Source organism: Equus asinus, chromosome 9, assembly GCF_041296235.1.
Source record: "Equus asinus isolate D_3611 breed Donkey chromosome 9, EquAss-T2T_v2, whole genome shotgun sequence".
In the NCBI taxonomy this organism is placed as follows: Eukaryota; Metazoa; Chordata; class Mammalia; order Perissodactyla; family Equidae; genus Equus; species Equus asinus.
In genome coordinates, this window is record NC_091798.1 from 30,091,946 (window position 1) to 30,104,226 (window position 12,281).

The 12,281-nt window shown below is 52.8% G+C and overlaps 1 protein-coding gene across 2 annotated transcripts in view; it reads right to left on the reverse strand.

Moving 5' to 3' along the window:
• The window catches only part of TCOF1 (treacle ribosome biogenesis factor 1), a 40,252-nt gene extending 28,523 nt beyond the window's left edge, over positions 1-11,729 (reverse strand). For both annotated transcript variants that reach the window (XM_014852633.3, XM_014852632.3), the window contains exons 1-7: positions 11,503-11,729; positions 9,030-9,085; positions 6,054-6,199; positions 3,869-3,942; positions 3,012-3,090; positions 2,198-2,271; positions 119-349 (exon numbers count right to left, since the gene is read on the reverse strand). In XM_014852633.3, coding sequence (XP_014708119.3) covers positions 119-349; positions 2,198-2,271; positions 3,012-3,090; positions 3,869-3,942; positions 6,054-6,199; positions 9,030-9,085; positions 11,503-11,610 — 768 coding nt within the window. In that variant the 5' untranslated portion in view covers positions 11,611-11,729. The remainder of the gene's footprint in view (positions 1-118; positions 350-2,197; positions 2,272-3,011; positions 3,091-3,868; positions 3,943-6,053; positions 6,200-9,029; positions 9,086-11,502) is intronic.
• Positions 11,730-12,281: the final 552 nt, after the last annotated feature.

The window sequence follows — 12,281 nt, forward strand, 5'->3', positions numbered from 1 at the left end:
TCTGGCAGAGCAGGTGCTCATTACATAGCTATTCTGCCAGTCTCTGGGGGCCACAGGAGAGCCCCAGGCTGCTGGGGGACCAGAGGACCCTGAGGGGCAGCCCTCCCCTGGGCCTCACCTGGCTGGGGGTCCCCTCAGGGGCCCCCTCCTCACTCTCAGATTCCTCCTCGCTGCTCTCTGAGTCCTCTTCTGGCTTCTTGGCCCTGCCAGCTGGGGTCACGGCACCTCCCCTGACTTGGGGTGTCACAGCTCCTGCCTTCCCAGGGGTTGGGGCTGCCCTTCTCCCTGCAGACTCTTTGGCAGGGGCTGGCGAGGCTTTGACCTGGGGTGGTTTTACTGAGGGTTTCACCTGGAACAAGAGGATGCAATTAGAGAAGGAATAATAATCTTTACTCCTGAGGGTAGAAGATGCTTCATGGTATACAAAGCCTTTTCCAAATGTCATTTGATTCCAACAACTCCCTGAGATAGATAATATCTTCACACCTGTTTTCCAGAAAAGGACAAGAGGCTCAGAGAGGTTAAATCACTCAAGACCAATACTAGGGGCAAAGCCATGACTGGAAGCCCTATCTGTGTGGCTTCAGGGGGCAGAACTTTCAACCACTGTGTCGTACACAGGGCCAGCACAGAGAGGCGCCTCTGTCAACTAGGACAGTGCATCCTGTCTGCCCCTGCGACTACAGTCTTTGGCCATCCTGAGGGCCAGGATCTGAACACCAGTCTTGCCACTGGCTCACTGAGATACCATGGGCACACTGCTTCCCTCTCTGGGCTCTTTCTTAAACTTCTCAAATTCTGAGGTTTCCAAGGCAGGCAGCTCCTTTCCATCTCCATCATCAGTTAGACCTCAGCCCTCCCTGGGCTTCTAGGGCAGCCATCCCCTCAATCTCAAATTCCTCCTCACTGCTGGGACCCTGGGCCGGCTTCTGGCCTACCAAGGCTATGGAAGTGGCTGCTGGTTTCCCAGGGCCAGGAATGGCCTCCTTTCCCTTGGCAGGGCCTTGGGGGATGGGAGCCCAGGGCATCATCGTGGCTGTATCTAGGGCCCAAAGGTGAAGATGGAATGTGGGGAGCAATCCACAACCAGACCTAGGGTAGACAGGAGTAAGGTGTCTGCCTTTGTGGGTTACTGGGTGCGGTGGGAGGTGAAGTGGGAAGTACTCTAGGCCCAGATCCATCCATCCTTGAATCCTACTGGTTCTCCCTCCATAACATCCTTCCACTGGGTGCCCTGGTGCCAGCCACCAGCACCCCTATCAGCATTACTCCCATAGCCCCCTCAACGATCTCCCTATTTTTATGTGGCACTGTCCTCCAATCCAGGCCACAACCAGGAAACTTTTTGAAATGGGCCATCTTACCTCTGTGCCTGAAACCCTGAAATGGCTTCTCACAGCCCCTAGACTGAAACCCAAACTCCTCCCATGGGTCCTCACAGTCAGGCAGTGGACCTGGCTCCTACCTGCCTCTGACCTCATCTGTGTCACTTGCCCCCTCATTCACACATTGCAGATCCTTGTTACTGCTCCTCATGGCTCTCTACTTTGGCCCTTCACAGTAACTATCACCCTTGTAGTTAAATTTCTGAGGGACCCTCCACTTCCCCACAGCAGCAGGAACCCTGCACGACTTGCCTACCACCGTGTTCCTAAGGCCTGGCACCTGGCAGGTACACAGTGAGGAATGACTCCCTGGTCACAGTTCAGAGAAGAGACAAGGCCACAGACTAAGAACCGCCCGTCTCCGGCCAAGTGCCGAGGCCTGGCATTCACCAGTGGGCCCAGAACCCCCTGAGCAGCCTCACCCTACTCACCCTGGCTGCACCACAGGATGGCCATCCTCCCACCTCGGGGCCTTTGCTCATGCGGCTCCTCCTGCTTGAACACTCTTCCCTCCACATCCCTCCCTGATGCGGTGCCCTGGGCATCACGTCAAGGCCCTGCTCCAGCACCACCTCTCCCGGGAAGCCTTCCCTCGTGCCGCAGGCAGGATGGCATCTCTCCCACACAACCCGAGACCCTTCTCACAAGCAAAGTGCTCCCCTCCCTCCCCAGGCCTCTGCTCTTCCAGTTTCGGATCACCCTGAACCACTTGCTGAACTGATCTGGTCCCACTGGTGTGTGAAGTCCAGGCCAGGCCTCTGGGAGGGTCAGCGGTTTGCAGAAGGCAGCTCCTGAGGGTGGGTGGCAATTACCTCCACGTATGTTTCATCACTCGAGGTGGAGGTGTCCTCACTGGAACTGTCAGCCCGGCCTGCCGATGCCATTCCTGAGGGACGAAGAGGGAGGGGCCTGAGGGCCACCCTTTCCAGACTTGCCTGCTCCTCCCCAGCACTCCACCACGCCATCTAATCCGAGCCAGGTGCTGAAAACTCACTTCTTGTGTGCAGAGCATCAGCTCCACCCTCTCCTGAAGCCCCACAGCTGAGGTGGGTACCACCAGAATCCCTATGTTCTTGTACACCTGAGGCCCTGGTAAGGGTTACAGCAGGTCTGAACACACATGCACCAGCACCTGACGGCTTAGAAAATCACCTTCCATCATCACACTGAAGCAGGAAGGGCAAACGCCTATTTTACCTGAGAAACTGAGGCAAACCCAGGCCTCTCGGTTTAGTCTCTAAGGCTCCGTGGTGGGCCCTCTACTCACCTGAGAGCAATAAACCAGAAAATGCTCCACCACCACCCAGCCTGCTCAAACTCCCTCGGGAATGCCGGACATGCCCCTGCAGGTGACCCTCCCTCACCGAGGGGAGGGGAGAATGGCCAGAGGCGTGGGGTCCTCACTGTCTGGAGACAAACCCCGAATTCCAGAATGTCCCAGAGCTTGAGAAAGCAGTGCCCAGACCTGCCTCCCCAGCACAAACTCAGGGGGCCTGGCTCCTGGAGTTCGGGGCTCCTCACCAGGCTTGGCAGCGGTTCTGAGGGCCGGGCTGCAGGCCTCCTCCTCAGTTTCTGAGAACACGATGATATTTGGCGAGGGCCCTGCCAACTTCCTGGGCGACTTACCAGAGAGGTGGGCCACTGCCTTCCCGGAGGCAGGGCGTAGCGTGGAGTTCACCGTCTTGCTGGCTTTCGCGGTCTTTGCCTACAGAGAACAAGTGACAGACACACTTGGGTATGGCCTGGTGAACGAAGAGCACAGACCACATCTGGACCCAACTCTACCCGTTCTGAGCTGCGGGAGTTTGAGCGAATTACCTCTCTCAGTCTTTCTTCATCTTTAAAGTGGGGCTAAGAAAGGTACCCCCCTCACGGACGTGTGGAGAGAACCAAATTATGATTCTTGCAACGTGGTATTACTCGCAAAGTGGGAAGCAGCAGCCTGTTGTGGTTATCATCACCACTGCACTTCATAATTATTCTTACACATTGTTACTAACTCCTGTTACACATCCATTACATGTCTCTAACACTGCTTTCCGGATTGCCAGAAAATGATATTCTACTTTCTAAGCAGTTTCCAGGCTAGAAAATGCTTTTAGAGCTTTCAGAACCACAGGCATCCCATTCACTACGGTGTCTTCACTGCCCCGCACAGTGCCTGGAACACAACTGTATCTGTAACGATTTGTTCAGTGAACAGGTGAATGCAGGGATGAAGGAGGAAAGAAGCTGTCTATTCCAGGTGCATAATGTACCAGTGGCCCGTGGCAGTAGGCATCACCCCCATCTTACAGAAGAGGAAACTGAGGCCCAGAGAGGCGAAGGGACTCACCAAGATCACATGGCTGGTGACTCAGGCTGAGATCTGATTGGGGGTTGGGCAATTACCTACAACCCCATCCTTCTCTGACACAGGCGACTGTCCCCTACAGGGTACTTCAACTCCCATGGGCAACAGCTTGGAAGGGGGTCCCACTCACCGTGGCCTTTTCTTTCATGCTTGCAGGCAAAACTGCCCCCACCACTGAGGAATTGGTAGATGCTAGTCTTGGGGCTGCAAGACACAAACACCCGCTGGATGAGCCAGATGAGCTTTTTCTCATCTAAGAACAGTACACAGGTTTCAGCTCACCTAACAGTTCCAGTGGTGTGGCTGCCTGGTGCTGGCGTGAGGATCTGAGGCTGAGCCCAGACTTGTGGGAAGAGCTCTCTGGGGCACCAGCCACATCCATCAGGGGCAAGAGAGAGAGGCAACATGAAAACTACATGTCTGCATCCCCAGTGGAATCCCAAGTCCCTGGTGGCATGAGACACTGAGGCCCCCAGAGGAACAAGGATTGGCTCACAGTCCTGCAGCGTATACCACGAAGGCACTGCACAACTCCAGGGGATGCCAGTCCCACAGGCTACCGCACCGTGGCCCTGAAAGTCACTCAGCAAGACAGGGGCAGTGGTCAGGCAGGCAGGCCCAGGTAGGGAAAGCTGCTCAGAATTGAAACTGTTTCTTAGTGGAGAGGTAGCTGAACCACGAGACAGGGACCTGATTAGATGATGAGATTTCTAGATACTTGTGCTTTTACACAAGGGTGTTGTCTCCTTATATCTCAGATAGGGAAGGATTTCTAAGATAAACTGTGAAATCAAAGGATGCTGTTGAGATGAATGGCGTGATCTAGTTCTTTTCCTGGCATTTAACTCCATCTCTCTCTTTTTTGTAATTATGGAAAATTTTAAGAACATTCACAAGTAGAAAGGAAGTATATTGAACCACCCCGCTCCAACCATTATCAACTTGTGGGCAATCTGATCTCAACTGTCCTCTCATTCACCCTTCCCCATCCAGTATCATTCTGAAGAAAATGCCAGACATCGTATCAAGTTGCCAGCAAATATTTCAGCATGTTTCTCTCAATGAGAACTCTTAAAACATATAATTTATGTTTCAATTATTCATTACAATTTCATTATCAAAGCTTTAAAAATTCATTAACATCGAGTAGCCACTCAGTACGCTATCTTACAACTTTTGTTTTAAGTGGTAGGTGCGTATGGATGTATGCATGTCTGGATGGCTATATGACTGGAGGTGCAAAGGAGAAAGTTTTAAGGTTACCCTCCAGGAGAGGCAAATAGGGAGTGGGAGGGGAGCAGGGGAGGAGAGTAGGAAACCTCCCATTGTTCTTCTATACACTTCTGTACAGTTCAAAGTGAACTTGGTTTGCATTTGTAATTTTAAAACATTAAGCAAGATATAAAACATATATTCAGTATGAGCTCAAATATTTTTTAAAACATGCTCAGGAAAAATAAATGGAAGAATAATTTACCAAATTGTAGGTGGCAAGAACATGGGTAATTTTTCCTGCCTGTCTTAAAAGTAATTTTCATATATTCCATAATGAATACTCTACAATGAATCCTCTATTTCTTTCACAATCAGAAAATATGTTTAAAAATTTAAAAATTACCTTCTGTGTGAACAAGGACTACTAATATAATGCAGAGAAGAATGACAATTCTTCTGTGGAGTTAGGGCTACTGTTGGTTAAAGCACAAACTGCCTTGAGAACTTGGGGCGAAGGGGCTGTGACGTCCTCACTGGGTGAGCCCTGCCAAGGCTGTCAAACCAGAACGCCCAGGACAACCTCCCAGTACTAACCTGCCACTTCCAATATAACAGGAAGATCAGCAACTCTCGAAGCAGCCCGCAGGCCACACAGAAGAGGCGCCCGCCAGCTGCCCTGTCTGAACTCTCTCTAGAGGTTTTTCTAAGTGTGGGCTTCTTTCTATCTTTATCAGAATCTCCAGGGGCTTCTAGAAATGCAGCTCCTGGGCACCACTGGAGGGGCTGACTGCACGTCCCCCAAATTAGGCTGTAAGGGCCCATCTAAGTTTCATTCACCATTAGATTCCCAACACCTAGGAGCACAACATCTGACACAGAGGAAAGGCTCGAATAAATGGTGAAATAGACATGTGGGGCACTTCCAATTTTCCCTCTAAAAGGTCTTGGTCTTCCCAAGGCTCACTGAAGGAGAAGCTGGAGGAGATTCTCCCTTGAAACAATACAATACCCAACAGCTTGTTCCCAGGAGGTGCAGGGCCCTGGGCTGAGCCCCCACAAGCACCCATGATCGGGACGCCCCCAGCACGCAGGACTCTTACTGGCTTTGGAGGTTTCAGCTTCCGCCTCCTCCTCCTCCTCCTCTTCTGAGCTCTCCGAGCTGCTAATGGGGTCTGACACACGGGTCTTCTTGGCCTGCAGTGCCGCATCTTCCTCTGCCTTCCGCTTCCGGCCAACCTCTGAGGTTCTGCAGGACAAGGGTGACTGGCTATACCAACCGGGTGACAAGGACAACTCCAGATTTGAGAAGAAAGATCTTCCTACATCCTCCCACCTTCCCTAAAGGAAATGTGCGTAAAGAGAGTTTAAACAGTGATGAGAACACGGTGTAGACACAATTCTGTATCTTGACTCATTTCATAAAGTGTTTTTACAATTGTCTATTAGCCTTAGAATATAGTTATGCTCTGCATAATCATGTTTCCGTCAATGACAGACCACACACATGATGGTGGTCCCGTAAGATTAGTACCATACAGCCTAGGCGAGTAGCAGGCTATACCATCTAGGATGCATAAGTACACTCTATGAGGCTTGCACAACCACGAAATCGCCTAATGACGTGTTTCTCAGAACGTGTCCCGTTGTTAAGTGATGCATGCCTGTAACCAGGAAGGGTGGACATTATATAGTAACAGCAGCTAACAGTCATTGAGTGATATGTGCCGGCACGGGCAGGCACTTCACAGAACCATCCAGGCTCCTCCCTCCTCCAGAACTTGTGCACCACCAGTGCCCTCTTCCTGGAAGACTCCCCCAGGTCCTTCTTGTCCTTCAGGCCTCAACTCCAGCAGACCCTCCTCAGAGAGGCCCTCCCTATCAGCCCCCTTCCCCAAGACACCCTCTGCCCTGTCATCCTGTTTCGTTTTCTTCAGAGTGCTCCGCTCTCTCGTTGTTTTACTTACTTCCTGCCCAACTCCCCCACTACGGTCAGGCCTGGGGAGGGGTGGCTGGTGGGAGTCTTTTCTGGCTCACTACAGTACCTCCAGCACACAGCATGGGTCTCAAAAAATGGACACCTAAGTGACTTGCCCAGGGTCAAAGAGCAGTTCTGGGGTATGGTCAGATAAGCACCCAGATGGCTGAGTCCCCAGAGCTTTCAAGCACCATCTCTGCCCCCACCCCCACCCGAGGCAGTCTCTGTCTATGCCCCACGTTCTCTACTAGGATAGACTCTGCTCTGCCACAGTTTAAGATGTGCTGCTTGGGTCCCTCGTTCCCAGGGAAGGCCACTGGTTGGGAATCACCTGCAAAAACGGGTTTCATTTACCACACAAATCAACTCGTTCTGCCTCTCTCCTCCTAAAAGAATCTAAGTTCCACAAGGGCAGGGATTTTTCTCTGGTTTGTTCCCAGCTACACCATGAACAGTCAGTCCTGGCTCATCGCAGGTGCTCAGTAAATACTGGGGGGAAAAAATGCCTCCAATGGCCAGGATTAGCACTTTATTTACTATTATTACCCTCATTTTACAGATGAAGACAGACTCGGAGGCCGTGTTTGCTCTTGGGCTTGAACCGTGCTGGGAATTACTAGGCTAGGCTGCCGCTGGTGGACGGGAGGTCCTCGTCCCACTCAGTACCCGTCACCCAGAGAAGGGGCCAGGGGCAGGGAAGGGCATGCAGTGCAGCTCACTGAAGTGATTCTCCGAGGAAGGAAGTGCTGTGGGTAACACTCAGACAACCCGGGCAAGTCAGAGAGGGTGAGGGAGAGGAAGTGCAGGCTGTGCCTGTGCTCTGAGCTCACCTCAGCAGCAGAGGAGGCCCAAGAACTGAGGGCTGACAGGGCTTTCAAAGACCTTAGCTCTCCACTGGCAACTGGGAGCCCTTCCACATCATTCCTGCTTTACTTACATACCTCTGATGACAGGAAGCTCACCACTCCACTGTAGCCTACGTCATTTTTGGATAGCTTTGATGAGCAAGTGCGTATTCAGTAGCTGAAACCTGTCTTCCTAAAGCAGGTACATATGGGTCCCACAGAACATGTCACTCCCTTTGTCCTCAAAGACGTGCAGACAGTGGTCCCACACCTGCCCCTCTGCCATCTTTTTCCATCCTAGACAATTCAGTATTCTTTATCACTCCTCATGGGGCATCACTGCAAGTCCTTCACTCACCTTCCATGCAGGTGCACAAGCTAGACACCCAGGAGTCAACGAGACACCCCTCCACTCCATCCACAGATCTTGGTTTCCTCCCCTAATATTCCTGGAATCCATCGCCTACCTCCTCCGTTAGTCCTGTCTCAAGCCCCATGAGCTCCTGCCTGGAAGCTGGTGTTCAGTCTCACTCAGAGTGATCTCATCACTCTCTCCTTCACCTGCCATGGCTCCCACTGCTCTTGGGGCAAAGACAATTTCTCATCACGGATGATCAGGCCTTGCATAGGACGGGCCCTGCCGACTGCCCAGCCTTGTCTGTCCCGTGCTCGCGGTGACGGGCCTCAGCGCCAGCAGTTCCCTCCGCCAGGGACACTCCTCCTGCCTTTCCATCCTACTGCCTAGTTCACTCCCCGACTCCCTGCGCTCTCACATCAAAGCTCACCTCAGGGAAGCGTCCCCTAACCCCCTAAACGAGGCAAGGCTAACCCGTTTGTGAGGTTCTGGCTCCAGGTTCCTCTTTTTCACAATCTTTACTACCACTGTAATTTTACACGTCTTTGTTTCATTCTTCGAGGAACGCCTCCCTCCCTGACTCCAACTTCAGCTCCAGGAAAGAAGGAACCATGTCTGTCTCACATCTCCATACTGAGAACAGAGCCTGGCATTCAGTAGGTACTCAATAAATATTTGTTGATTGAATGAATAACAAGCTGTTGAGAAGCCTTTGTCCTTCAAGACACTGACTACAGCTCTCAATATCCTTTCCCACTCCCATACATGTGACCTGGCTTCCTGGGGGTGATAATGGCATCCACAGAGGGCTGAAGGGACAGATCTTAGACCAGATTAGTATCCCAGCTTCTTCCAAGCTTGGGGTGTCCCTGCTCCACTCCTTCATCCCCGTGAGACTTACTGCTGCCAGTGCGTATAGATGTCCAGAAGGGTTACAGGCTGAGTCGGGAAACTTTTCTGCAAAGAAGTAAAGAGAAAGCAGCAATTAACCCCCCACCACAGTAAGGGTCCTCCTTGGGCCCAACTCTCCACGACCTCATGACTTGCACAGACAAGTGGTTGAGAAAGGGATCTTTTCGCTTTGAGAAATAAGTCTGCTTGGTCCTGCCAGTACCACCCAAACCTTCCACATACAAGCGGAACAAGTATTTCCAGCTAAAACCTTTTAAGACAACAAGTTGGTGAGAGGTACCTTTGACGGACTAGAGTTGGAATCTTCCAGGCTAGCATTTATCTAGCCCCCTAGCCTCCCTGGCACTCTCTTCTCTTAAAGGCCACGAGACAGAGCTTTTTCTACCTCTGATCTTTCAACAGGCTTTTAAAGGCCAGGTGGGTCAACCTCCCCAGGGCAATACAAACCACAGCCCAGACACCAGAGGCATCCAGGTGGCATGACTGCAGCCCACTCACCCACTGAGAAGAGACTGGGACCAAATGATGCCAGTCCCTTGGTAAAAGCAGAGCGAACCAGCTGGAATCTAGGCCTTCGGAGCCAAGGCCAGCGGTCCCACTCTCTCTGCAAATGTCAACAACTCAGGGTGTCAAGTGCCCCAAGGAGCCTGAGTGAGCAATGTGGGGCAAGGGCAGTGTCCAGGGGTGGGGGCAGAGTGGCCAAGAGGGTGCACATGGAGCCAGGCAGAGCTCCTCTGTTAACTGGCTGGGTTAATCTCGTCACCTCTTCAAGCTTCGGGTTCCTTCTTTATAACACAGGGACAATAGCAGTACCCACCTAGCAGGTTGCTATCAAGCCTGAATGAGATGACCCAGTCAGTGCCCAGCGCACGAGCCAGTAACACTGAGACTTTGAGCGTCAGTTTCACTCTACTCCGCCCCAAGTACACTGGTCTCCTCACTGTCCCTCAAATGTGTCAGGCTACCCCGCCCCCATCAGGGCTTGCTATTCCATCTGGAATGTTCTCTCCTACTAACTATACAGATCATTCCCTCAGTTCCTCCAGGTCTCTGCCCAAACATCACCTTCTCGGTGGGGCTTCTTGACCACCCTATTTATTACTGAACCTGACATTCCTTATCCCCCCTGCCTGACTTATTTTTATAGCTAACACCTACCATCACCTGACACACCATACCAGTAACTTTTTTTTATATTTGTCATCTGTCTGCTCCTGCTAGAGTGTATGCTCCATGAGGGCAGGCTACTTTTGCCCAGGCAAATGCCCCAAAGAATGGGTACTGTCTCTTGCTCCTCTTAGCTGTTAAGTGATATAACTGGAGTAAGAAGGGCAACTGAGGTCCAGCGAGGGTTGGGAAAAGCATAGATAAGGTCTTAGGGCCCATCGCCCTCTATTCTCTCGAGCAGGTCCTGAGAGCAAGCATCAGGACCAGAACCTACAGCATATTGACCCATCAGGTCAACAGCCACCATACCAGCTTAAAACCTTCCAGGGGCTCCAGATGAAGACTGAACTGACCACAGTAGGGCTCCAGCCAGCTCCCCCACTGGCTCCCCAGAGACCTCTATCACCCTGGTACTTCACACTTCAGCCACAACGAGCTTTCCTGAGGCCAGGAAATACACCACAAGTTTCCTCCCACCACAGGGCATCCGCACCTGTGCCTGGAATATCCACTGCCCTTCTCTCAGGTCTCAAATCGACATCCACTTGCTCAGGAAAGCAGCCCTGGAGATCGCTGACAAGGGCAATCTGCCACCCCTATCTTAGCACCGTATCCCTCTCATTCTTGGCACTTAAAGTAATGTTAAGTGTACAGTTACTTTTGGGATTCTTTGATTTATGTCTGTCTCCTCTACCGGATTTAGACGGTAAGTTTTAGGAGGGCTGCGGGACCGTGCGCTCTGAGCACCAGATTAACAGCTGCGGAAAGAATGAATGGAGTAAGAAATGACCGCACCACGAGTTCGAATCCCAAAGCTGTCCGACGCAGTACAGAGGGACTGCTACGGGCCTGAGCTCCAGCTCAACTGAGGGACCACAGGCCCCTTCTCCAGGCATTCTCCTTTGCCCTCCGGGGCTGGTCGCTATCCACCCCTCAGACTCGCAGCATCCTTTTCGCCCGAGGGGGCCGCGCCGGGCCACGTGGCCCTAGATGTAGGAGACTTTAAACTGCCGCCACCCGGAAAGGGGGTGGAGGTACCGGGCGCGGGAATTACAAAACCCTGTGCGTCCGACCACACGTCCCGACCCGCCCACTGTACAGATGGGAAACTGAGGCCGAGAGGGCCTGGAGCCGCAGGAGGGGGCAGAAGCTGCAGCTCCTTCGGCACCCCTGGCCGCGTCCCCGAGCACTGCAGGATGCGGCTTCGGGCGCCCGCGAGGCGGCCAGGGGAGGGGGCGCGGACCGCCGCTCTCCAGACCCTGCACGCGGCCCTCACACACGCCCGCGCCGCTCACCTGGCCGCTCTGCTCCTTCACCTCCCGCGCCGCGCGCACGTAGCCCGCCTGCAGCAGGTGCTGGTAGATCAAGGGAAGCAGCTCCCGCCGCTTCCTAGCCTCGGCCATGCCGGCGACCCTCAGCCGGTTACCTCACCTGCACGCCCCCCTCAGTCCCCGCCCGCCACTTCCCGCGTGCCCTTAGACCTCGCGCGCCCCACTTCCGGCTCCTCTTTCGCCTGGGCCGCGCGGCGCGCCGGGAAATGTAGTCTCATCTGGAGTGACCTAAAGGGGCGGAGACTTGGAGAGCAGCGAGACATCCCATTGGCGGGGAGAGGGCGTGGTTAGACCTAGGCGCGCCCCGCGGCGAGCCAAGACGTGAGCAACTAGCTCTGCGATGCTTCAGACTGGCCCCTTGAGGAGATTAGTCTTCCATGTTAGTTCCTTGATGGTTGCGATCGGGTTTTAAACATCTCTGAACATCCTAATTTGCGTCTCTCTCTAGCTCTGAACTTTCAGTTACCCACTTGTTTATTCATTTCACACTTTTTTAGGACTCATGAGCCAGGCACTATTTGTCATCATTCATTCACTGAACAAATCGTTATTGAGCACCGTACCTTGGGCTAGCGCTCAGATAGGGTGGAGGGATAAAAAGATGAATAAGACACGGCGGCTGCCCTCACAGCTCACGGGGAAGAGAGGTACAGTCGGTAACCAAGCAACTATGGTTCAATGTCTTATGAGCTTTGTTGGGGACAGGCCCATACTTATGTGAGCAGAAAGGAGGGGCACCTAGC